The sequence below is a fragment of the Microcaecilia unicolor genome, chromosome 6, assembly GCF_901765095.1.
Source record: "Microcaecilia unicolor chromosome 6, aMicUni1.1, whole genome shotgun sequence".
NCBI classification, from domain to species: Eukaryota; Metazoa; Chordata; class Amphibia; order Gymnophiona; family Siphonopidae; genus Microcaecilia; species Microcaecilia unicolor.
In genome coordinates, this window is record NC_044036.1 from 293,366,125 (window position 1) to 293,388,506 (window position 22,382).

Genomic DNA, 22,382 nt, shown 5'->3' on the forward strand with positions numbered 1-22,382 from the left:
CTACTACAGGTCTGCTATAATTTCATTAGGTACTCATATTATTTTATTGAGACAATTGAATTTAACTGGAATTTAGTTTTTGTCATTCTCATCTTATTGTTAATTTTTTATAAAATTAACAAATCTTTGAACTTAAAAAGCACCACTTCCAGTAGATCCTCTACTATTCACTTTCCTCCACTGAGCGACTTGGCTATTTAACCCTTTTAACAAGTTCGCAATTCATAACAGAACATTTTTTCTTATCCCGTGATTTTTTAATTTTGCACAGGAGTCTCTGAAGAGGGTTTTGTCGAAAGATATTTGAAAAATCTACATCAACAGGCTCATCTTTATCCAGATGTTTATTACTTTAGAAAAAGTAGCAAATTGATGAGGCAAAACTTCCCCTCGACTCCATCCATACGTTTTACGAGTGCTTTCGAATAAGTGACGTTGGGATAATCCTGATTTAGTTATCAAAATTTCGCTGTGGGAAATGACTCACTGAAAGCGCCTTGCACCACCAGCCCTCCACACCCTACTCGGGATGTGGACACAATGCATTCGGGTAATGACCGAAGTTCTGCTCCTGCTCTAGAACAACAAATCACATACCAAGAGGAGGATTTTACACTCTAGGCTTTGTCTCACGGAAATCGGTGAAGCCTGGGCCTCATTTTCCAATACATAACATAACATCATCCGAAGTACGTTTTCTTCGAGGTTCCGTCCTTCCATGCAGGAATGCTTTAGCGACGCATGTTAACCCCTAATACACAGGCTCCTTTCTTACACAGAAATGTACCTGCGCCGCAGACCCACACCTCTACCGTACATTATCCAAGCCACCACCGCTACTACTCCTTTTCCACCTCTTCGCTCTGCCCCTCACTGCACCACTGACAGAACCACACCCCGGAAGTTACGTTTCAGACTCGTTAGGTCGGTGCGAAGCAAAGAGGTTTATAGACTTCCTTGGCCTACGCCGAGGAGACGCCGGACCGACCAGTTTGACTCCTCCCCGTTGACCTCACTTCCTGCCGAAGGGAACATTCGTGGGTTCCGAGGAGGATTAGGAGGTAGATAGATAGACTAAAATTTTCTCTGTTTTGTCTGTTCTGCACTGACTGACCTTTGACTGCTTGTCTGCAACCTGACCCGGGGCCCTGCCACCTAAAAAGCAAAGAATACTTATTTATTATTATTTAGATTTTGCGCACACCTTTTCAGTAGTAGCTCTAGGTGAGTTATATTCAGTTACTCTGGATATTTCGCTGTCCCAGACGGGCTCACAATCTAGGTTTGTACCTGAGGCAATCGGAGGGTTAGGTGACTTGCTCAAGATCACAGGGAGGGGCAGTGGGGTTTGAACCGGCTACCTCTGGATTTCAAGAACGGTGCTCTAACCACTGGGCCAGTCCTCTACTCCGTTAACCTTGCTCCTAACCCAGGGCATGTGGGATGTTGTGTTAGCAGCAGCAAGTGCTTATAGCTATAAACCAGCGACTGGAAAAACAAAAAGGCCATTTGCCTTAGATCCTTGCACCACTTACCAGTGCTTAAAAGATGCTATACTGGAATATGTACCTGCCACTAAGTTCACAGCTGGAGGCATGTATTATACAGAATGACAGCAGATAAGGGTGAAGTGGGCCATGGAGTCAGCCCCTCCTCCATAGCCATCAACTCCTCTTTTTCCTACATCCTTTTGGCCATATAGTTTAACATCTTTGCCTCCTTCTGAATACGATTAGTTAGCGCACACTTTTTCATTATTTGTAAAGGTGATTTGCATTATTTTCCTGTCTCCAGAGGGCTTACAGTTTAATGGCTTCATTTACTAACAGTATATAAACATGGGCATACTTTCTCTTGAGAATAACAAGGGTTGAGCATGTATTTAGCATGTATTAAATTGTGTTAATGTATATCTAATATAATAAAACGCACCGTGAACGTTCTGAAGACAACGTTCTGTGAAGCCGGAAGCTTCAAACCCTGAAGCCTTGAAGCCTTGAAGCCATCTGACGTCACTCCCAGGCTGAGGCTGAAGGGTTCGGGGATTCGTGGTGTGAAGCCTTCAAGCCAGCCAGCCGTCTCTGGCCCGCCCTCGCGACAAAACAAACAAATCCGGAAGCGAAACGTCAGGGAAGGAGGCGGCGCTCCCGACGTCTAGCCTTCCCTTCGCTGTGTTCCGCCTTCAAAACAAGGCGGAACACAGCGAAGGGAAAGCTAGACGTCGGGAGCGCCGCCTCTTTCCCTGACGCTTCGCTGCACGAACCGCCACGGAGGTAAAGTTAAAAAGAATTAAAAAAAAAAAAAGGGGGGCATGGATGCGAAGGGGTGGGGGGGGGGGCATGGGTGCGAAGGGGGGGGGGGGGGGGGAAGAAGAGGGCGGGCCAGGCTGGGACATGGGAGAGAGCGTAGCATGGATGCGAGGGGGGAGGGGTCATGGAAGGGCGAGAGGGGATTTGCTGGAAAAGGATGAATGGAGGCGGCAGGGGACAGAGGGCATGGATGGGTATGGATTAGGAGGGCAGGGCACAGGGAGAGAGGGGAATTACTGGAAATGGATGAATGGAGGGGGCAGGGGACAGAGGAGCATGGATTACAGAGCAGGCCTCAGGCAGAGAGGGGAAATGCTGGATAGGGAAAAATGGAGGGGCCAGGTGACAGATGAGCATGGATGGGCATGGATTGGAAGGGCAGGACTCAGGGAGAGGGGAATTGCTGGATAGGGATGAATGGAGGGGACAGATGGGCATGGATGGATATGGATTACAGAGCAGGCCTCAGGCAGAGAGGGGAAATGCAGGATAGGGAAAAATGGAGGGGCCAGGTGACAGAGGAGCATGGATGGGCATGGATTGGAAGGGCAGGACTCAGGGAGAGGGGAATTGCTGGATAGGGATGAATGGAGGGGACAGATGGGCATGGATGGATATGGATTGCAGAGCAGGCCTCAGGCAGAGAGGGGAAATGCTGGATAGGGAAAAATGGAAGGGCCAGGTGACAAGAGGAGCATGGATGGGCATGGATTGGAAGGGCAGGACTCAGGGAGAGGGGAATTGCTGGATAGGGATGAATGGAGGGGACAGATGGGCATGGATGGATATGGATTGCAGAGCAGGCCTCAGGCAGAGAGGGGAAATGCTGGATAGGGAAAATGCAGGGGCCAGTTGACAGAGGAGCATGGATGGGCATGGATTGGAAGGGCAGGACTCAGGGAGAGGGGAATTGCTACATAGGGATGAATGGAGGGGACAGATGGGCATGGATGGATATGGATTGCAGGGCAGGCCTCAGGCAGAGAGGGGAAATGCTGGATAGGGAAAAATGGAGGGGCCAGGTGACAGAGGAGCATGGATGGGCATGGATTGGGAGGGCAGGACTCAGGAGAGGGGAATTGCTGCATAGGGATGAATGGAGGGGACAGATGGGCATGGATGGATATGGATTGCAGGGCAGGCCTCAAACAGAGAGGGGAAATGCTGGATAGGGATGAATGGAGGGGGCAGGTGACAGACAAACATGGATGGCCATGGATTGGGAGGGCAGGGCTCACGGACAGAGGGTATTGCTGGAAAAGGATGAATGGAGGGGGCAGGGGACAGATGGCCATGGATTGGGAGGGCACGGCTCACACTCTCTCTCTCATATACAATGTCTTTCTCACTCTCACACACTCTGTCTCACATTCACTCTCTATGTGCCACACAGTCACTCACACACTCGCTTGGTCTCATACACTCACTCAAACAGAGAATCTGTGTCTCACACACACTCTCTCTCTCGCCCACACACACACTCTCACTCACACTGTGTCTCACATACACACTTGCACACACTCTCATTCTCACACACACACTCTCTCACAAACACACTCACACCCAGACTCACGCTCTCTCTCACACAATCACACTTTCACTCCGACTCTCAAACAGTCACTCTCACATACACTCTCCCAAACATACACACTCCGAGGAAAACCTTGCTAGCGCCCGTTTCATTTGTGTCAGAAACGGGCCTTTTTTACTAGTTAATAAATAAGGACCTAAAATTATACATAACACTCCTTATGCCTTTGGGCAAATCATTTTACATATGTTAACAGTATACTAGGAACCTCTGCTATATCCACACCCTTATCTGGAGGAGATGGTTAACAAGTGCTTGCTTTTTGATGTGGTGCCAGTTGTCAGCTATCATTGTCTAGGGTTGGGATGCACACTTGTGTGTCCTCAAGGCCCCTGGTTAACTGAGTGGTCAGGTCTGCATTTTGCTGTTTCAAAGTAATTAGTCCCCTACACAGGCCTTGTATAAAAAGGCATTTCCGTTTATTAGTTTTCTTTTTGAACTCTTGGGAATGGTGTACCATTTGTTTTTGAATGTCATACCAGGAATCCTCTGGGAATTCCCCTTCAAATAGCCCTCCCTTTTTGTTACAATAAGTCTGTACCATAACTTTTAGTTCTTTAAGATCAAAAGCGTCCATGGTTGAGGCTGCTGAAGAATACTTTAATTGGTACCGGGGCCTGGCTAGTTTCGTAATAGATATACATGGAACTAGGTCTGTGTAGCTCTTGGATTTGGAAAGGCCCTCTTTATAAAGTAGAGGAGCTGGAGAGACAGTTTAGAATGAATATAGATTAAGCAAGGCAGGTGTTAAATTAGATATGCCAACTGTTGGTTCCTGTCAGGCAGAGCTGACTTTTCACCAAGACAGAGACTGGCCGGATATAGAGAAATAGTTCAAAGTGACAGAAAATTAAGTCATTACCAAAGACAGATATGTAGTGTTTAAAAATGTGGGACTGTTTCACTTGGTACCCCTTCCAATAAAGTTGGAAGATCTATCAGTCTTTTCTGAGCAGCCCCAAACACAGCATTAAATTACTTCAACTTTCAATCCCCCTTAACAAGCCTAGAAGTACATATGCAAACATGCAGAAAGCAAAACAATGTCTTACTTACCCAGCTGGAGATCCTCTTTTTGAAACCGAGACGAGCACCCAAGATGTCAGCTATCGTTGTCTAGGGTTCGTCCCGGGCGTAGGCACCCGGTATAAAGGCTTGGGGAGGCTATGCCTCCCCAGCCACAGCAGGATGGATCAGCTGTTTCTATAGAAATGCTAAATAGTAGTAGTAGTTCTCTGGCGAGTCCCGCTGCTCTGGGGGGTTTAAATAGCAGCAGCTACAGTGAAAGCCGTCTCTAGCCTTTTGTAACCAGTTGTAATTTGATTACCTGCTGGGAGAGCAGAGCAGGGGGGTTGGCTGGACTTGTCCTGGGTTGCCAAGGAGATATTTAACTAGGCTGAATTCCTGCACATGAGCACTGCATACCAAAGAGATTTGCACTGACCCCTGAAATTTTAAAAGTGCTAAAAATAAGTTTTAAAAGTATTTGAAAGATCATTTTATTTCATTATAGTGTTTGGAATATGTCCACTTTGAGAATCAGGTGCTCAACATTAAAAGTTTATATTTATTTACTTATGTATGACATTTTATCCCACATTAAACATGAATTAGGATGTTTGTGGCTCTACATGAGAATTGTGATGATATGATCCCTTGTTTCATATTGTTGACAGTCTGCATTTTTCGTATGGGTGGTATATTGGTGTATTAGGTCTGCCCTGTGTAATATTTATGGTACTGAGTGTGTTTTTGGACAAAGTTGTGCATAGTGTTTTGCAGTTGAGCAATTGTGGTTAGAATATGCTTTGAGCAACCACTTTATTCTTTGACATATGATACATATCTAATGTCTAAATTTAATAAAAGGTATTAATTGTGACTTTTTTATTTATTTTTTGTGTGTTATCAGACAATTATGGATTTAAGCTCCACCCCGCCCCCTTTAGCCTCCCCAAACAGTTGGGCCACCCGACCGCCTATGGTCCCGGGGTCCACTTCACAGAGGCAGTGGGTTCCCAAAGAATACGCAATCCACACGGATTATAAAGTATATTATATTTTCATATATGCATTGGCTCACAGCACTTAGTACAGGTAACTGGTACAGGGCTGTATCTGTGTGTGTTTAGGGAGAGAAAAAAAGGATAGGATGTTTGTTCAGAGGAAGAAAGAAACCTTGGAATAGGGCCGTCTGAGAATGGAGGGAGCAGAGCCAGGTGCTCTGGTGGCTAAAGATGGAGGTGTGCAGAGAAAGAAAAGAAGAAACAAAGGCCTGTGCTCTGCTGCCGAGAGACAGAGCAAGAAGTGCCCCTGTAGTGCCCTGACTCTGAGCTCTGCTTTATACCTAATAAGAACTGAGAGGGAACAGGAGCAGAAAGATCAAATAACTTCTCTCCTTCCCAGTTATTTCCTTTACAGAACTCCAGATTACATTTTTAAGTCAGGAAAGCTTCTCTGAAGTCAGGAAGAAAGGTGACAAATTTCATAGGTTGTCCCTCTTTGAAATCCCTAGTGATGGAGCCTCTATGTCTGGCCTTGGTTGCTCTCAAGCCCTGCTCCCAGATGGAACAAAAGGTATGTTCAAGAGTAATTGAGAAACCAAAGGGCTATCAGGCCTCTGACCACCATTTGGTGCCATCCTCAGTGGTTCCTGAAGGGGAGGGGGAGAGTTTATCAGAGGTCAGAAGCTGGTTTAATATTGTCAAGCTGGTTTATGTCCAGCAATAATTTTGACTTCCAGCACTCCTGACACCAGTGACATGCCTTACACCAGCCTATCTCTACCTTTCTTCAGAGCAAGTTTGTGTCCTATAGATTAGAAAGAATTTAAAATCTGATTTCCTTACAGTAGGAGGAATACTACTATTTGTGTCACAGTGGTTGATAGCTACAGAGAATGGGCCAAAGAATGGAAGAAGCGAATCACAGCTTTTTCCTATTATACTCTAGGAGATCCCAAGCTTTAAACTCATGTTATGTTTTTACGCTATTGGTCTCTGCGTCCTCTCCCTCACATTCAAATCTCTAAACAAAGTACAGAAAATATTTTAATACATTGCATATTTTATTTAGATTTGCTCACACCTTTTCAGTAGTAGCTCAAGGTGAGTTACATTCAAGTACACTGGATATTTCTCTGTCCCAGGAGGGCTCACAATCTAAGTTTGTACCTGAGGCAATGGAGGGTTGTGACTTGCCCAAGATCACAAGGAGCAGCAGTGGGATTTGAACCATCCACCTCTGGATTACAAGACCAGTGCTCTAACCACTAGGCCACTCTTCCTCCAAATTATTGGCAAATTATTACAGAATGCAATTTAATAATGTTTATAAATATTAATGGGATAAAGGTGGACTACTATGTGGAGCAAATTATATATATTCCTTAGCGTCTGCTCCAGGCCATTCCTAACAAGTGGATAATATTTATTAGGATTTATTTACTGCCGTTTTGAAGGAATTCTCTCAAGGTGGTGTACAGCAAGAAGAAGTCAAACATAAGTAATAGTTACAGCAGTAAAGATATTCAAACAACAATGCAAAGTATGGCATAGTATGCTACATTACAATGCCCACACAAACATTTTAATATACAGCATAGGGTGTAAGCAAAGAAGGAACATATAGATAGATAAGATAGAGTAAGAAAAAGGAACTAGTTAAAGAGACTTGGAAATGAGGTCAGAAAGATGCTTGAACATTATCTTGGCTAGGGTAGGAGTGGATAAACATGTCCTGCTAATTTGCTGTCCTACCAACAGATAGGGGAGACTGAGAACTACTAAAGGCTCACATATTACTCCCTGTGCAAGCCTGCCCCCCCCCCCTTCAGTACTTCTCAGTCTTCTCAGCAGATAGTCAGTAGGTCTGTGCAGTGCTGGCCCTTGGGGCCCATTGGGGTTTTGTGTAGGTCCTCTTTGAACAACAAACCAGCTGAACACTTTTCTGTATTTCTTAAAAAAACAAACAAAAAAAAAAGCAACTGTGTTCTTGGTGCCTATCTGTGAGCCCTGGTCCTTTTAGGCCCAGGAGGTCCATGCAGCGGGTCCCTCCCCTCCTATCCGGCCTCTGGGGTGTGACTGCCTTGGCCTCCTTTCCCCTTTGAGGGGGCTCTTAAGGCTTCCCTGGGCAGACTTGGAACAGCTTGTGTTTGTACAGGAAAAAAAAAACGGACAGCAGAAGGGTACCTTTGAGCTGTGCTGTTACAGTATCTGCACCGCACTAAGGAGTTTTGTAGGTTGGATTGTCTATTTGTCTTGTTTGCCGTACAGTGGCGAGGTGAGGCTGCTTCTAAAGCAACACTGGCTTGCTGGTTCAAGGAAGCCATTTTTTCTTGCCACTGGTAAGCGGACTCCAGTGCGATTGACATCACATTCTATTTGGACTCAGTCCACATTGTGGGTAGAGCGTTCATTTGTTCCGATTCCAGATATTTGCTTTCTTTTGTGAAGCATTACAGGTTGGATGTGCATGCACATCGGGAGGCAGACTTTGGGGCTACAGTGTTGACTCAGGGTTTGTCTGTTTCCCACCCTCGTTGGGTACTGCTCTGGAACTTCCCACTTATTGGGAATGGTCTGGAGCATATACTAAGGAAGGAGAAATTAGATCTTGCCTGCTAATTTTCTTTCCTTTAGTTTCTCCAGACCATTCCCAAACCTTCCTGATTCTGAGTCTAATCCTGTTTGTGGGGGTCCGGCTGTTTCCCCATGGTGGAATCTGGATGCTAGGGGGATCTCTCTATATGACTAATAAGATGAATGAGACAAGAAGAGATTCATACACACACACAAAAAAATACATGCTACGCACAAACGTGGAAACAAAGGAGGTAGAAGCGGGGTTTGCTGCACTAGTGCAAGGTGCCCCTGCAGTTCATGGCATTCTGTGACCTGGTCCCAGGCTAACTTCCAGGCAGACAATTTATTTGTGTACTGGTTGTGCCTTGTTTTCCTTTCGTAGCAGGGGGCTCTGTTTGCTTACCTTTATCTTAGCTTTGTCAATAGAACTACTGAAGAGGGGCAGGATTTCACAGGGAGTAATATATTAAAGCCTGTAGTAGCTCTGTCTCCCCGTCTGCTAGTAGGAGGGCATATTACCCTTTCACTGATGACATGCTGACAAAAATAGATTTTTGCTTTCTTTTTTTTTTTTTTTTCCTCTAAAGAACTAGTAATTATCTAAAGCATTGATTTTTGCCAGTAAACTGGGACCTATAATGAAAAGAATCTGTTTAGACACCAAAAACCTTTAGTTTCACTGGATGCTCTTAATTTAAGCAAGATTTCCTGAAAAGGTCTTAAATGTGGTGTTTCTTTGACAGGCAGAGGGTCCCAATTTTGTGGAAAGCTTTAAAGACTACTATCCATATTTTAAAGTGAAAAACAAAAGATATTAGGGGCCAAGGTAGGCTTTTCAGTGTACCTTTGATATATGGTCTCAGGGTTTCAAGCTTGCCACCAAAGGACCTGCATTGGTATCATTTGTACTCTGGGAACAACATTATAAAGTTTTACAATAACTGTTGAAATAATGAAGAATTACATAGTAACATAATAGATGACGGCAGAAAAAGACCTGCACGGTCCATCCAGTCTGCCCAACAAGATAAACTCATATGTGCTACTTTTGTGTATACCCTACTTTGATTTGTACCTGTGCTCTTCAGGGCACAGACTGAATAAGTCTGCCCAATTGATAGCTATTGTATTCAAGTCACTTGATCTGTACAGATGGCAGAGGTTTTAGCAGTCACAAATGGTGGAAGGTATGTTTTATAACTGACATTCTTATCTATGTTAAGATACAAGTCTTCTGGACATCTAATATACAAGCACAGTTCATATAAGTGATTTTAACACTATTCAACTCAATAAGGTGGTAGGTAGTATAGGGGCTTATTTTCAAAGCACTTACAGAGTTCGATAGGTTCCTATGTAACGTAAGTCTAAGTGCTTTGAAAATATGCCTCATGGTAACACATTCAAAAAAATTTAGTTCTCCAAAGTCCATGCGAGGATTCTTCTTCAATGCCTTGAGGAAGATCACAGTGAGGTGACTCCAGAAACAAGTTGGCTTTGGCATAATACAAATAATAAGAGCGCTAGCTGAGACAGTATCCAGTGTACTCTGATTCATTCCTTTCATGGTATAGGTGCTAGTCTACCCAATCCTAGTTTAGAACTCACAGAATAATGCAGTGTGATATTTGTAGTCCCTGATTCTACCCACTGAACTCATGATGTATCAGATTGGCTTGTTAGAAATATGACTGGCCTAAAATCTCCTTCATGGAACCTGGTCCAGTCATATCATCTGCAAAACTAAGCAATTTGGAAACACTAGCCCATGAGGAGACTGTATGTAACCAAATAGTTGGCATAATAATACCAGGTTAAAGTGTTATTGCCTGCTTTCATGTACCTGCTTTTGAACTGTCTGTGTAGGGTGGCTATCCACACAAATCATTTCTGGATTAATACCTTTATTTTTAGGAGAGGGTGGTCTAGTTGGTTGCATCTCACATTTCACTGTGCATGAGTACACATTTTACATATGTAAGTGTTGGTATTCTATAACTAATGCATGCAATGGTGTGTGTGTGTGTGTGTGGGGGGGGGGGGGGGGGGGCTAGTGGTTAGGGCTGAGAATAAGGGAAGTTCTTGTAACCCACTGTTACCCAAAAACAAGTTTCGGTTTAAAGTGGCTTACAAATTACATTCTGATTTACAGTAGCAGTATTGCTTTTACATTATATACAGTGGGGGAAATAAGTATTTGATCCCTTGCTGATTTTGTAAGTTTGCCCACTGACAAAGACATGAGCAGCCCATAATTGAAGGGTAGGTTATTGGTAACAGTGAGAGATAGCACATCACAAATTAAATCCGGAAAATCACATTGTGGAAAGTATATGAATTTTTTGCATTCTGCAGAGGGAAATAAGTATTTAATCCCTCTGGCAAACAAGACCTAATACTTGGTGGCAAAACCCTTGTTGGCAAGCACAGCGGTCAGACGTCTTCTGTAGTTGATGATGAGGTTTGCACACATGTCAGGAGGAATTTTGGTCCACTCCTCTTTGCAGATCATCTCTAAATCATTAAGAGTTCTGGGCTGTCGCTTGGCAACTCGCAGCTTCAGCTCCCTCCATAAGTTTTCAATGGGATTAAGGTCTGGTGACTGGCTAGGCCACTCCATGACCCTAATGTGCTTCTTCCTGAGCCACTCCTTTGTTGCCTTGGCTGTATGTTTTGGGTCATTGTCGTGCTGGAAGACCCAGCCACGACCCATTTTTAAGGCCCTGGCGGAGGGAAGGAGGTTGTCACTCAGAATTGTACGGTACATGGCCCCATCCATTCTCCCATTGATGCGGTGAAGTAGTCCTGTGCCCTTAGCAGAGAAACACCCCCAAAACATAACATTTCCACCTCCATGCTTGACAGTGGGGACGGTGTTCTTTGGGTCATAGGCAGCATTTCTCTTCCTCCAAACACGGCGAGTTGAGTTCATGCCAAAGAGCTCAATTTTTGTCTCATCTGACCACAGCACCTTCTCCCAATCACTCTTGGCATCATCCAGGTGTTCACTGGCAAACTTCAGACGGGCCGTCACATGTGCCTTCCGGAGCAGGGGGACCTTGCGGGCACTGCAGGATTGCAATCCGTTATGTCGTAATGTGTTACCAATTGTTTTCGTGGTGACAGTGGTCCCAGCTGCCTTGAGATCATTGACAAGTTCCCCCCTTGTAGTTGTAGGCTGATTTCTAACCTTCCTCATGATCAAGGATACCCCACGAGGTGAGATTTTGCGTGGAGCCCCAGATCTTTGTCGATTGACAGTCATTTTGTACTTCTTCCATTTTCTTACTATGGCACCAACAGTTGTCTCCTTCTTGCCCAGCGTCTTACTGATGGTTTTGTAGCCCATTCCAGCCTTGTGCAGGTGTATGATCTTGTCCCTGACATCCTTAGACAGCTCCTTGCTCTTGGCCATTTTGTAGAGGTTAGAGTCTGACTGATTCACTGAGTCTGTGGACAGGTGTCTTTCATACAGGTGACCATTGCCGACAGCTGTCTGTCATGCAGGTAACGAGTTGATTTGGAGCATCTACCTGGTCTGTAGGGGCCAGATCTCTTACTGGTTGGTGGGGGATCAAATACTTATTTCCCTCTGCAGAATGCAAATAAATTCATATACTTTCCACAATGTGATTTTCCGGATTTTTGTGATGTGCTATCTCTCACTGTTACCAATAACCTACCCTTCAATTATGGGCTGCTCATGTCTTTGTCAGTGGGCAAACTTACAAAATCAGCAAGGGATCAAATACTTATTTCCCCCACTGTAGTTCAGTTGAGACTTTTGGTGGTGCTTACAGTTTACCTTTGGTCGGGATTTATAGGATAGTTTATGATTAGTAATTGGAATGGACATCGATAGGTGGGTTATTTGTTGTAGAATTTTTTATGTTTCAACGTTTTTTATTGAGATCAAAATAACACAGTGCAAACAGCTTATACCATTTAGAAGAGACAAATATGAGCTTTAGATTAGTTCACACCAGCCAAATACAATTCAACAACTCAATAATTTTTTTGTTTTTATTCCCACTCCCCCAGGATTCCTTCTCCCCCCCAACCCTCAATTTATTTGTTCCCCCATCCAAAGCATGTTAACTAAACATTCTCCGTGTTGTTACTATTCCACATCCGTAGTTGACTTTCCCTTACCCTCCCCCCTTGTTGTAGAATTTTTTTAAAGAGGTATGTTTTTAGTTCTTTCCTAAACTGAAGATAGTTTGTGATTCTTCTTGTGATCTTTGATATTGAGTTCCACTGTTTGGAGCCCAGGTAGCTAAATCTGGCCATGCACATAGATTTGTATGTTATGTTTCTACAGTTGGGTAGGTGAAGAAGTAGGTAGCTTCTGGTTTCTGGGGTTGCAGTTCTACCAAGTCTTATCGTGTATTCTGGAGACAAACCATAATATTTTTAGATGATGGTGCTCGCTTTGAAGATCAGTGTTGCTGTGATTGGCAGCCAGTACAGTGTTTCGAGTAGTGGGGTAGCTGTTTCATATTTCGACTGCTTGAAAATTAGCCTTGCTGCCGTGTTTTGGATGGTTTGCAGTGATTTCAGTGTGCTTTCCTTGCAACTAACGTATACTGCATTGCAGTAATCTACATTGCAGTAATCTAGTTGTGAAAGTATCGTCGATTGTACTACTATTCAGAATGATTGTCTAGGAAAGTGATCTTTCTCATTTTCTGTAGTGTTCTGAAGCATTTTGTTGTTACTGCTATTTGGCTGTCAAGTGTTTGTCAAGAATGATTCCCAGTATTTTTAACTGTGTTTAAGTATAGTCGATGACCTAATGTATGTTACAATCCAATCTATCACTTAGGAACCAATATGCACCACCATAACGTATTCTTCTTTACCATGTATGTATGCACCTTGATGCAACGCCTTTTGTAATTCTGCTATCCGGTAATGGCAACCGCCATTACAGCAATTGTAAGCCACATTGAGCCTGCAAATTGGTGGGAAAATGTGGGATACAAATAAATAAATTTGGTATGTTTGGTGGTTTATTGTGACGTTTTGGTGGGCTGTGGGGTTATGCGGGCTTGACAGAACTAGGAATTTGGTTTTGTCTCTATTTAATTTGAGTTTGAAAGTTTCTGGCCAGTTTTCAATAAGGTCCAGCAGACCTGTTTTGGCTTTAATTATATCTGTGATATTATTGTTGAAAGGTATGTAAATGGTACATCATCTGCGTAAATGAATGGGTTAAAACCCTTTCCGAGTAGAGCCATCAATACATTGAACAGTGTTGGTGATATTGGTGAGCCCTGTGGTACCCCACATTTGGAGATCCAGGAGGGTGATAGCTGGTTGGATATCTTTATAACGTAGGATCTAGTGTTTAGGAAGCCGTTGAACTGTGCAGCCACTGACTCCCATATAATCGAGCAGGGTCATCAGTGTTGTATGGTCTACTAGATCGAACACACTTGACATGACTCCATTGCTCAGGTACAAACTAAGAATGCAATCCCTCTGGGGAGAGGAAAATACCTTCTGTACTTGAATTTAATAATCCATGAGCCAGTACTGATAACAGGCTGTAGAATCTAGGGCTGACCTAAGGGTATCTGATGCCCTAGGCAAACCTTCACCAAGCCACCCCCTGCCCCCCATTATTATTATTATTTTTTTAGTTTTGATATTAAAAGTCTGCATTTATAGCAGTCCAGCATATCTTCCTCCACCCCAACCCCCAATCCAGTCTCCTCTGTCCCTCCTGCAGTCTCTCCCTCCAATGTAAGGATGAGGTTTTCTTGGGTTTTTAGCATGAGAGCTAAAGATTATCATATCCTCCTCTTGTTTTTCTCTTTTGAAGGATTAAGGTGATCTACTGGAGCACTAGCTTGTGTTAGTCTAGTTAGAATAGGATTGAGTCTGAATCGTCATTTTCTGAGAGTGGCAGCAGAAGATAACAGCTGTCAGGTTGTTCCAGAAGGTATGGTATACTTGTCTTTGCTTAAAACATTTAGAAAGGGGGGATCACGTGACGCCATGCCGGAGAGAGGTCGCATGTAAAGAACTCTCCGGCCCCTGAACTCTCCCCATGCGCATCGAACCGAACATAAAAAACCCCAAAACCAATAATTTGAAAGCGGGCAACGAGCGGAACGCCGTGCAGTCAAGCGGGAGAAGCGGGTAGCCACGAAATGGCATCGAAAGCGGCGCAAAAAGAGAAAGCTCAGAAATAACCGGCGGAAGCCAAGATGGCGTCTCCGATGCAAAGCGCCGGTTCTTCTGTTTGCCTCCGCGTGTGTCGCGGAGATAACCTCGGAGATGACCGCGGTGTTGGAGGAGATGTTGGAGAGGCGGCTGACAACCGCTAGATACAAAACTGGAGAGGCTGCAGGCGCACATGGATGACTTGACCCGAGAGTGTGTGGCAATTCAGACCAGACCAGCCAGGTGGAGGACAGAGTAACGAAGTGGAGGGAGAGCAGAAAAGCCTCAAGAAAGGCTGTTGGACCTGGAGCAAAAGTAGAAGACCTGGAGAATCGATCCAGGAGAAATAACTTGCGCTTGGTGGGGAATCCCAGAGGCCCTGGGGGGAAAAGATCTGGCAATGACGATGGAACAATGGCTGACAGACAAAATTGATTTTCCAGCCAGTATGGGCCCCTCAGAATAGAGAGAGCACATCGCATAGGTCCCCGCCAGGCAGAGGGCTCCAGATCGCGAGTGATTATAATGAAAGTGTGAACTTTGCACACAAGCAATATATCCTTCAGGCCTCAAGATCCGAGGGTGCCCTAACATATGAAAATAAAAAAGTCCTGTGTTTTCAAGACTATTCAGCTGGAGTCTCAGGGAAGAGGAGAGCGTTTTCAAGCCTGTGTACTAAACTGTATGCCATGAAGGTGCGGTTTACTTTAACGATCCGGCTACTCTGAGGGTAACATATAAGGGGACAACAAGGTCATTTGGGTCAGCTGAGGAGGCGAAGGACTTTGTGACCCAACTAGAAACAGAGCTTGCGGATAAAGCAGAAGAAGGCGCGGAGACCTGAATGGAGGGTGGAACACGTGCTGGCAGGAACTACAATCAAAATGGAGGACAGTGACCTGAATGCATAGGTTTGGGAAGTGTAAGCCACGAAATGGGGATAATGAGTTAATGATGGGTTTTGGAAGCATTAATGTTTAAGTGTTGATCAGTTGACAATGTTTTGTTGTATAAGAGGGATAAAAACTGATTACGGTTGGGGGATGTGATGAGGAATAGGGATATAAAATTGGAGGGGGAAGTTAGGAGCCTATGGGGGAATCTGAGAAAATGGGAAGGGGGGGAGGGGGTGTCTACACGTGATGGTTCCCACACAGGGAGCAAGGGAACTGGGGGGTAGGGTACAGAAAGGGGGTGGGGGGAGGGGGGGAGGGAGGGGGAAGGGGAGTCCGGGGAATAGTGGAGTTTATCAAGATTTAACACGATATGAAGACGGACGTTTAAGGGGGCAAACAAATCTGCAGAAGGCTAAGAGGCAAGTGGACTATATCTGGGAAGACGAACGTGGGCTTGGGGGGGGCGGAGGCTGGGACGCCTGCTCGAGTCTCGTTATAGGGATGATATATTTGAGTGTCTCAAACATCACACATATGGTAAAGTTGGTAACATGGAATGTGGGAGGCATTAACTCCCCAATAAAAAGAACAAAAATTTTACAGCATTTACAGAGGCATAAGGTTGATATAGCTCTATTACAAGAAACCCATCTCAGTCAGGCGGAACATGCTAAATTAAAAACGTGGGTGGGTGGGAATGCGTGGCAGCGGCGGCCCAAGGGAAGAAAAGGGGGTGGCGGTGTTAATTCGTAAGGGGGTAGCAGCAGCGATCAAACCCATATATGTGGATCAGGGGGGGAGATATGTAGTGGTGGAAATGGAGAGCAAGGGTCAAAAAATCTTACTCGGGAATATTTATGCCCCCAACCAATACGATAAGAAGTTTTATCAAGAGGTAATGGGACACCTAGCGATCACCCAGGAGTACCGGTAGTAGTGGGCGGAGACTTTAATACGGTGTGGGACCCCCAGCTTGATTGTTCTCAAGGGGCTCGCAGCGACTTGGGGGCATCAAACAAAGGCTTAAAAAGATTGGGGAACCTATTAGATTTGATTGATATCTGGCGAACTCTGCACCCCATGGAACGGGACTATACGCACCTCTCCCGTGCACATGACACCCAGGCACGAATCGATTACATCCTACTTCACAAGATTTATTTGGCAAAATAACTAAAACGGAAATTGGACCTTATACAATCTCAGATCATGCCTGGGTGAGCATGGACTGGGAGATGGGACCCAGGGCTCATAGACATGGTTCGTGGAGATTCCCAGTGGAGATGTATAGAGATGTGGGGTTGAGAGAGAAGCTTAGGGAGTGCTGGCGGTATAATGAGTCATCAAATAGGGAACATAGGGATAGTCCGGTATTGTTCTGGGATGCCGCGAAAGCGGTGCTCCGTGGGGAAGTATTAGCTACACACATTACGCGCAGCATCAGCGCGGAACAGGGAAATACTGAGATTAAGCACCCAGATGTGTAGGGCCAGGCAACTGTTTGGTCGAACGCATAAGAGGGAGCATAGAATGCGACTACTGGAATTACAAGTGGCACTCAATGAGCTGTTACACCAAAGAGCCACCAAATCCTTAACCTATTATAAATACCAGCTGTACAAGTATGGAAATAAGACAGGTCGCTTATTGGCCAGATTGGCGCGCCCAAAAGGGGGGGGGAGGTAGGGTGCTCCAGTTTAAAGATGGTCAAGGAGGGAAGTGCGGACAGATGAGGCTATTTGTGAGGTTTTCCTTGGGTTTAATAGGCAGGTTGTATGATCGCCCTTTGGACCAGGGGCTCCAAGGGATTAATTATCTGAACAATCTTATTGCCCTCCCTGAGATAGCAAGATGTGCAGGAGTTAAATCGTCCTGTGCGGAGGAAGAGGTAGCGGTGGTAATAGGCGAGGAGCCATTACTCAAGCGCCCGGTCCCGGACGGGATTACGGATAGAATTTTATAAAATGATGGGGAGGACATATACCAACCCTGACTCAGTATTTTAACAGAATAATCGACAAGGAGGAACTGCCGCCTCATTTGGCGTTGGCGCAGATTGGTGCTGCCAAAAACAGGTAAGACCCAGAGCAACCAGGATCGTACCGGCCATCTCTCTGCGTAAATGTAGAGGCTAAAATACTGGCTAAGCTCATGGCTAACCGTATGGCAAGGGTGTTGCCGAGCTGGTACATGAGACGCAGGTGGGTTTCGTGGAGGGGCGAACAGTGGCAAAAAACCTAAGGAAATCTTAACAGCATTGGAGACAAGGGGTAGGAAAGGGACACCGTCCTTACTTATAAGCTTCGACGCTGAAAAGGCGTTCGACAGGGTCCATTGGGATTTCCTGTTTGCCACACTTGAGGCATATGGCTTTACCGGGCGGTTTATGTCAGCGATACGGGCCCTATACCATTCCCCTCAGGCCAGGATTTTGGTAAATGGGATGGAATCAAGACCTTTCCGATATTCAGGGGAACGAGACAAGGATGTCCGCTGTCCCCCCTTTTATTTGTACTGACTCTAGACCCACTGATTCGGGATATTATAGATATACCATCGGTAAGGGGATAGAGGTAGGGTCGTCTCAATTTAAAATAGCGGCTTTTGCGGATGATCTAACTGGGTACTGTTAACAGATCCACAGGCCTCTTTTGTGGCCTTAATGGAAATTATAAAGGAATATGGTGATTTGCAGGCCTACGTTTAAATCTAACTAAATCAGAGGCACTAGCATCATCCGCGAAGTGAAGCGCAAGATGGGTGGGAGACTTTCCCTTGAGTTGGGCGGAGGAAGCGTTTAAATATCTGGGAATTAGGCTGACCCTGGACTTGAGGAAGTTGCATGTTATAAATTATACGGCTTTTATGGAGGGTACTAAGAAGCAGCTGGAGAAGTGGGGCCCTCTTCCACTATCGCTGAGGGGAAGGGTGAATCTGATACAGATGGTCCTCTTCCACAATGGCTGTATCTGTTACAGACATTACCAATTCGACTGACAAGCAAAGACTTGAAAAATATACATAAGTCTTTCAGTAAATTCTGCTGGGCGGGGAAGAAACCTAAACTGCGATATAAATACATGATAGGAGGATGGAGACGGGGTGGTATGGGGGATACCGGATTTGTCTTTATATAATCAGGCTTGCCTGGCCCGACACTTAGGGACTGGTTCACACAAACTTGCATTACACCCCCATAAAAATGGAAAGTGGAATTCTTTGCTCCATATGAACCTTTTTCGTTATTACATCTTGCACCGTAAGCAACTCCCACTTTGCCTGAGGAAAAGTGTGATGCTACAGTCCATCCGAGAGGCATGGAAGGGACTAACACAGGCAGTGGGGGGGAGTCCCTCGACTTCAGATCAGCTGACTCTCAGGGGGAATCCAGCTTTCCTACCAGGCCTAGATAACCCAACGTTCTTGGAGTGGGAGCGGATGGGAATAACCAAGATTGAACACCTATTAAGTGAAGAGGGGAATTTAATAGGGTACGAGGAACTACAGTCTCGGATCGGGGTGGCTTGGGGGGCTAGGTTTGCGTATGTCCAAGTTAAGCAATTACATTTTCAGCATTAGATCCAGACCTGCTACGGCAACGATTGGGAAGCAAACTACAAGATTTTTCGGCGAAATGGAAGCCACGGGACTGTCAGTGTCAGCGCTCTATAGAGCTTTGCTTAGGCGCAAGCCCCCTAAAAACTTTACAGAAATCAAGCAAAAATGGGAACAGGAATCGGGGACACATTAACGGGATGGAATGTGGGTCTCACATTGCAGGGAATCCCAGCCATCACCCAGGACGAGAGACTCCGGGAAAGTGGGTATAGAGTTGTTCTACGGGCCTATATGTTCGGGTCAACAACTGGCTCATGTAGATTTTCTGCAAGGGGCCACATGTGTTAAGTGCGGCCATTACCCACACACATTATATCATGCCTTCTGGGCATGCCCCGGAGTGAAGGCTTTCTGGGGGGAGATTACTAAATTCTTAACTCAATATTGGGGACCCTGTGATAGGATCCTGGGAACACTTTGTGCTGAACACGCAAGGGGCATTTGGTAGGTGCTCCAAGACAGCTTCGGATCCGGAGCCGTAAAAATGTGCTTGGTGGCCCAGAAAAGCATTTTACAATACTGGACGGTACCGGAGGTGCAGCCTACTGGCATTGGAGAAATCAAGTACATTTGTTGGCTACTTGGGAAGCCAGGGGGGCTAAGGGGTCCCCGAAGAGCTTAGCACGGTTCACACAGATTTGGGGGCCCCTATTTACAGACATTGAGTTCTAAGGGGGCGAAGGCTTGCTTCTGAATAAAGGGTAAGAGGATAATATAAGGAATCCCAGAGAGCGTCCAAACGATATATATATGGCTTTCACTAGGGGGGGAGGGGGGGGGTGCCCTAGGACTATCAGAGTCCAAGCCCTGGGGCACGAGAGGGAGGGGCGGAGGGGAGGGGGGGAGGGTGTGGGGGGGGGGGGATGAAAAGGGAAAAAGAAAAAAATTGATGACAGACTTAAGCACTAGCCTTTTGTTAAGTATGTTATGTTGTGGCCATGTTATTAAGGCCAGATGTGGAATATGTTCTAACTCTGATTGTCATCAATAAAAATGTTGAAAACTAAAACATTTAGAAAGAATCTCTTATGAATGACATTGTAACCTGTGGAACTTTGTAAGTCTAATTGTTTTGAAAATGAGCCCCATTGTGAACTGTAGGCAGTGACAGATCACATTCTGTTGCTGGTGGCAGGCATGCCTTGGTGTGGACCTAGAGAAAGAGGTGGATGGAAAGCAGAGAAACCCACCCACATTATGGTGAACATTGTGGAAGGAAAGGGAGGTTGGATGCTGACTTTATTGTAGGAGATGGCAGCCCATTTTGGGGGTAAAATGAATTTCTAAATAAAGAGTGAATAATATCATTTTCTACAGTCCTTGTGCAACTTGTAACACAAATACAGTTTGCAGGGTCCCTCTCCAGTCAGCTGGTTTCATGAGTTCCTCTCCTGGACATACAATACTGGTCTTTCTCTGCAACTCAGAGAGGAACAGAGAGTGCAGAATAAGGTGTAATGTGAGTGAGGAAAGTATTCAAGATATAGGAGGTAGTTGATGGTGAAAATGGAAGAGGATATTGAAGGAGAAAGAGTAGAAGTAGATAGGAAACTAATCTGTTTTGAGAGCACAGCGTTCCTTAAGACCCTGCAAATTGCTAATAGAAAACTTGAAAATCAAGGGGACTAATATTCACAAGTGGCTGTGTGTTAGGAACTGTTTTGCTTTCAATTTAATGGCCTGGATAATATATCAAATATGGCTGTATACATCTCTATTAAGTTAAATTGTGCAGGAATTGGGGCAGGCCAGGGACAGAGCGAAAAACTATATGGAAAATGGCAGTGTTATATGTTTATAAGTGCTGCCACACAAATAGAACGTTTTACAGATAAGAGGTTGGTATACAGTTTAAACATGTAAGTGCCACTGCTGAATATATATAGCCACTGGGGAAAATGTATCGATATCTTCTTGTTGAAGATTAGCTCCAAATCTAGTAAACCAAACAGAATCAGAGTGTTGGATTGTAACTTTGTTGCAAAGTGCAGTAGGTGGAGTTGGCTCCTTTAGGTGAACATTACCCTTGCTTTTAGTGCTGCTCATTACACTTTGCCCCTCGTTGTAGGGACGAACTACGATCAGCTTGGGGACCTGGCGATTAAAACTTTGTGTAAACTACTAAGAAGATGTAAGTTTTGTACCTGATCTAGGTTCCCAAGGTTAGAAGGGATGCTAAAGAATAGCGGAGGGAGGGAGAACCAAGAGTTGTGTACAAAATTGTATGTCGATGAGCCTAATGTACTGAAGGTCTTTTCCCATTTATGTTGTTTATTAGGGGTCCCTCTATACTACTCAAACACCAATATGGCAGAGAGATGCAGAGAGCTACAAGAGGGCCTGGATTTAGTGGCATATATGAGGAGAAAACGGGTCTTACTGGAGTTCCCTTTTCCCTGTTCTTTTTCAGTATTTTATTCAAACTCTTTGTCATTTCTGTTGTGTGACAAAATATTTTCACTGAATAGATAGTTAAGCTCTAAACTCGTTGACAGAGGATGTGATAGAAAACCAGAGTAGCTCAAAGAGGTTTTGGCAAATAACTGGAGAAAAAAATACATTAACTCCTAAGGTAAAAGCCACTGCTTATCCTGGGGGTAAGCTGCATGGAATCTTGTTACATTTTGGGATCCTGCCAGATACTTGTGACCTAGATTGACCATTGTTGGAAACAGAATGCTGGGCCGGATAGACCTTTGGTCTGACCCAGTATGGTACTTCTGGCAATTCTTATATTGTTGACCAGGAAAAAGTGCTCACTTTATACTTTTCTCCTTAAAGAGTCTTAGCACTCTGCTTTCTTTGCAGGTGGAAATGTCCCGGCATATACAAGCTCAACGGCTGCAAGGAGTTGACAAGAATATCTGGTAAGTCTTATCTAGCGGAGGGAGCTGAGGGTACCAGGGAAAAAGATGGGTGACAGAAAGCAACAAAAGGAAGTTACCCTTCTCTCCCCTCTGTATCTGAGAAGATGGAGCTTATTTGAGGCATAAGGGAGTATAAGGAGTGCTACTACTATCCTAATATATAGCACTTATGGAATAATTCCTGTTCTAAGATGCAGCTAGAAATTTCAGGTGTTCATAATTAAATTTACAGTAAATAATTAAACTTACAGTAAAAGCAGCAATGGCTACTTTTGGAATCTTTTTACAGTTTTCCCATCCTAATGTAATATCAGTTTCACACCGTTCTATGGTTAAACCCATATGCA

The 22,382-nt window shown here is 44.8% G+C and overlaps 1 protein-coding gene across 5 annotated transcripts in view; it reads left to right on the forward strand.

The window, feature by feature from the left end:
* Positions 1-1,042: 1,042 nt before the first annotated feature.
* The window catches only part of LOC115473161 (kynurenine--oxoglutarate transaminase 1-like), a 108,772-nt gene continuing 87,432 nt past the window's right edge, over positions 1,043-22,382 (forward strand). The window contains exons 1-2 of one of the 5 annotated variants that reach the window (XM_030207890.1): positions 1,043-1,061; positions 21,977-22,035. In XM_030207890.1, the coding sequence (XP_030063750.1) occupies positions 21,983-22,035 (53 nt within the window). In that variant the 5' untranslated portion in view covers positions 1,043-1,061; positions 21,977-21,982. Of the gene's footprint in view, positions 1,062-2,254; positions 2,274-14,421; positions 14,431-21,260; positions 21,300-21,967; positions 22,036-22,382 lie in introns of those variants that run through there. The other 4 variants (XM_030207891.1, XM_030207888.1, XM_030207889.1 and 1 more) reach the window with 4 other exon arrangements.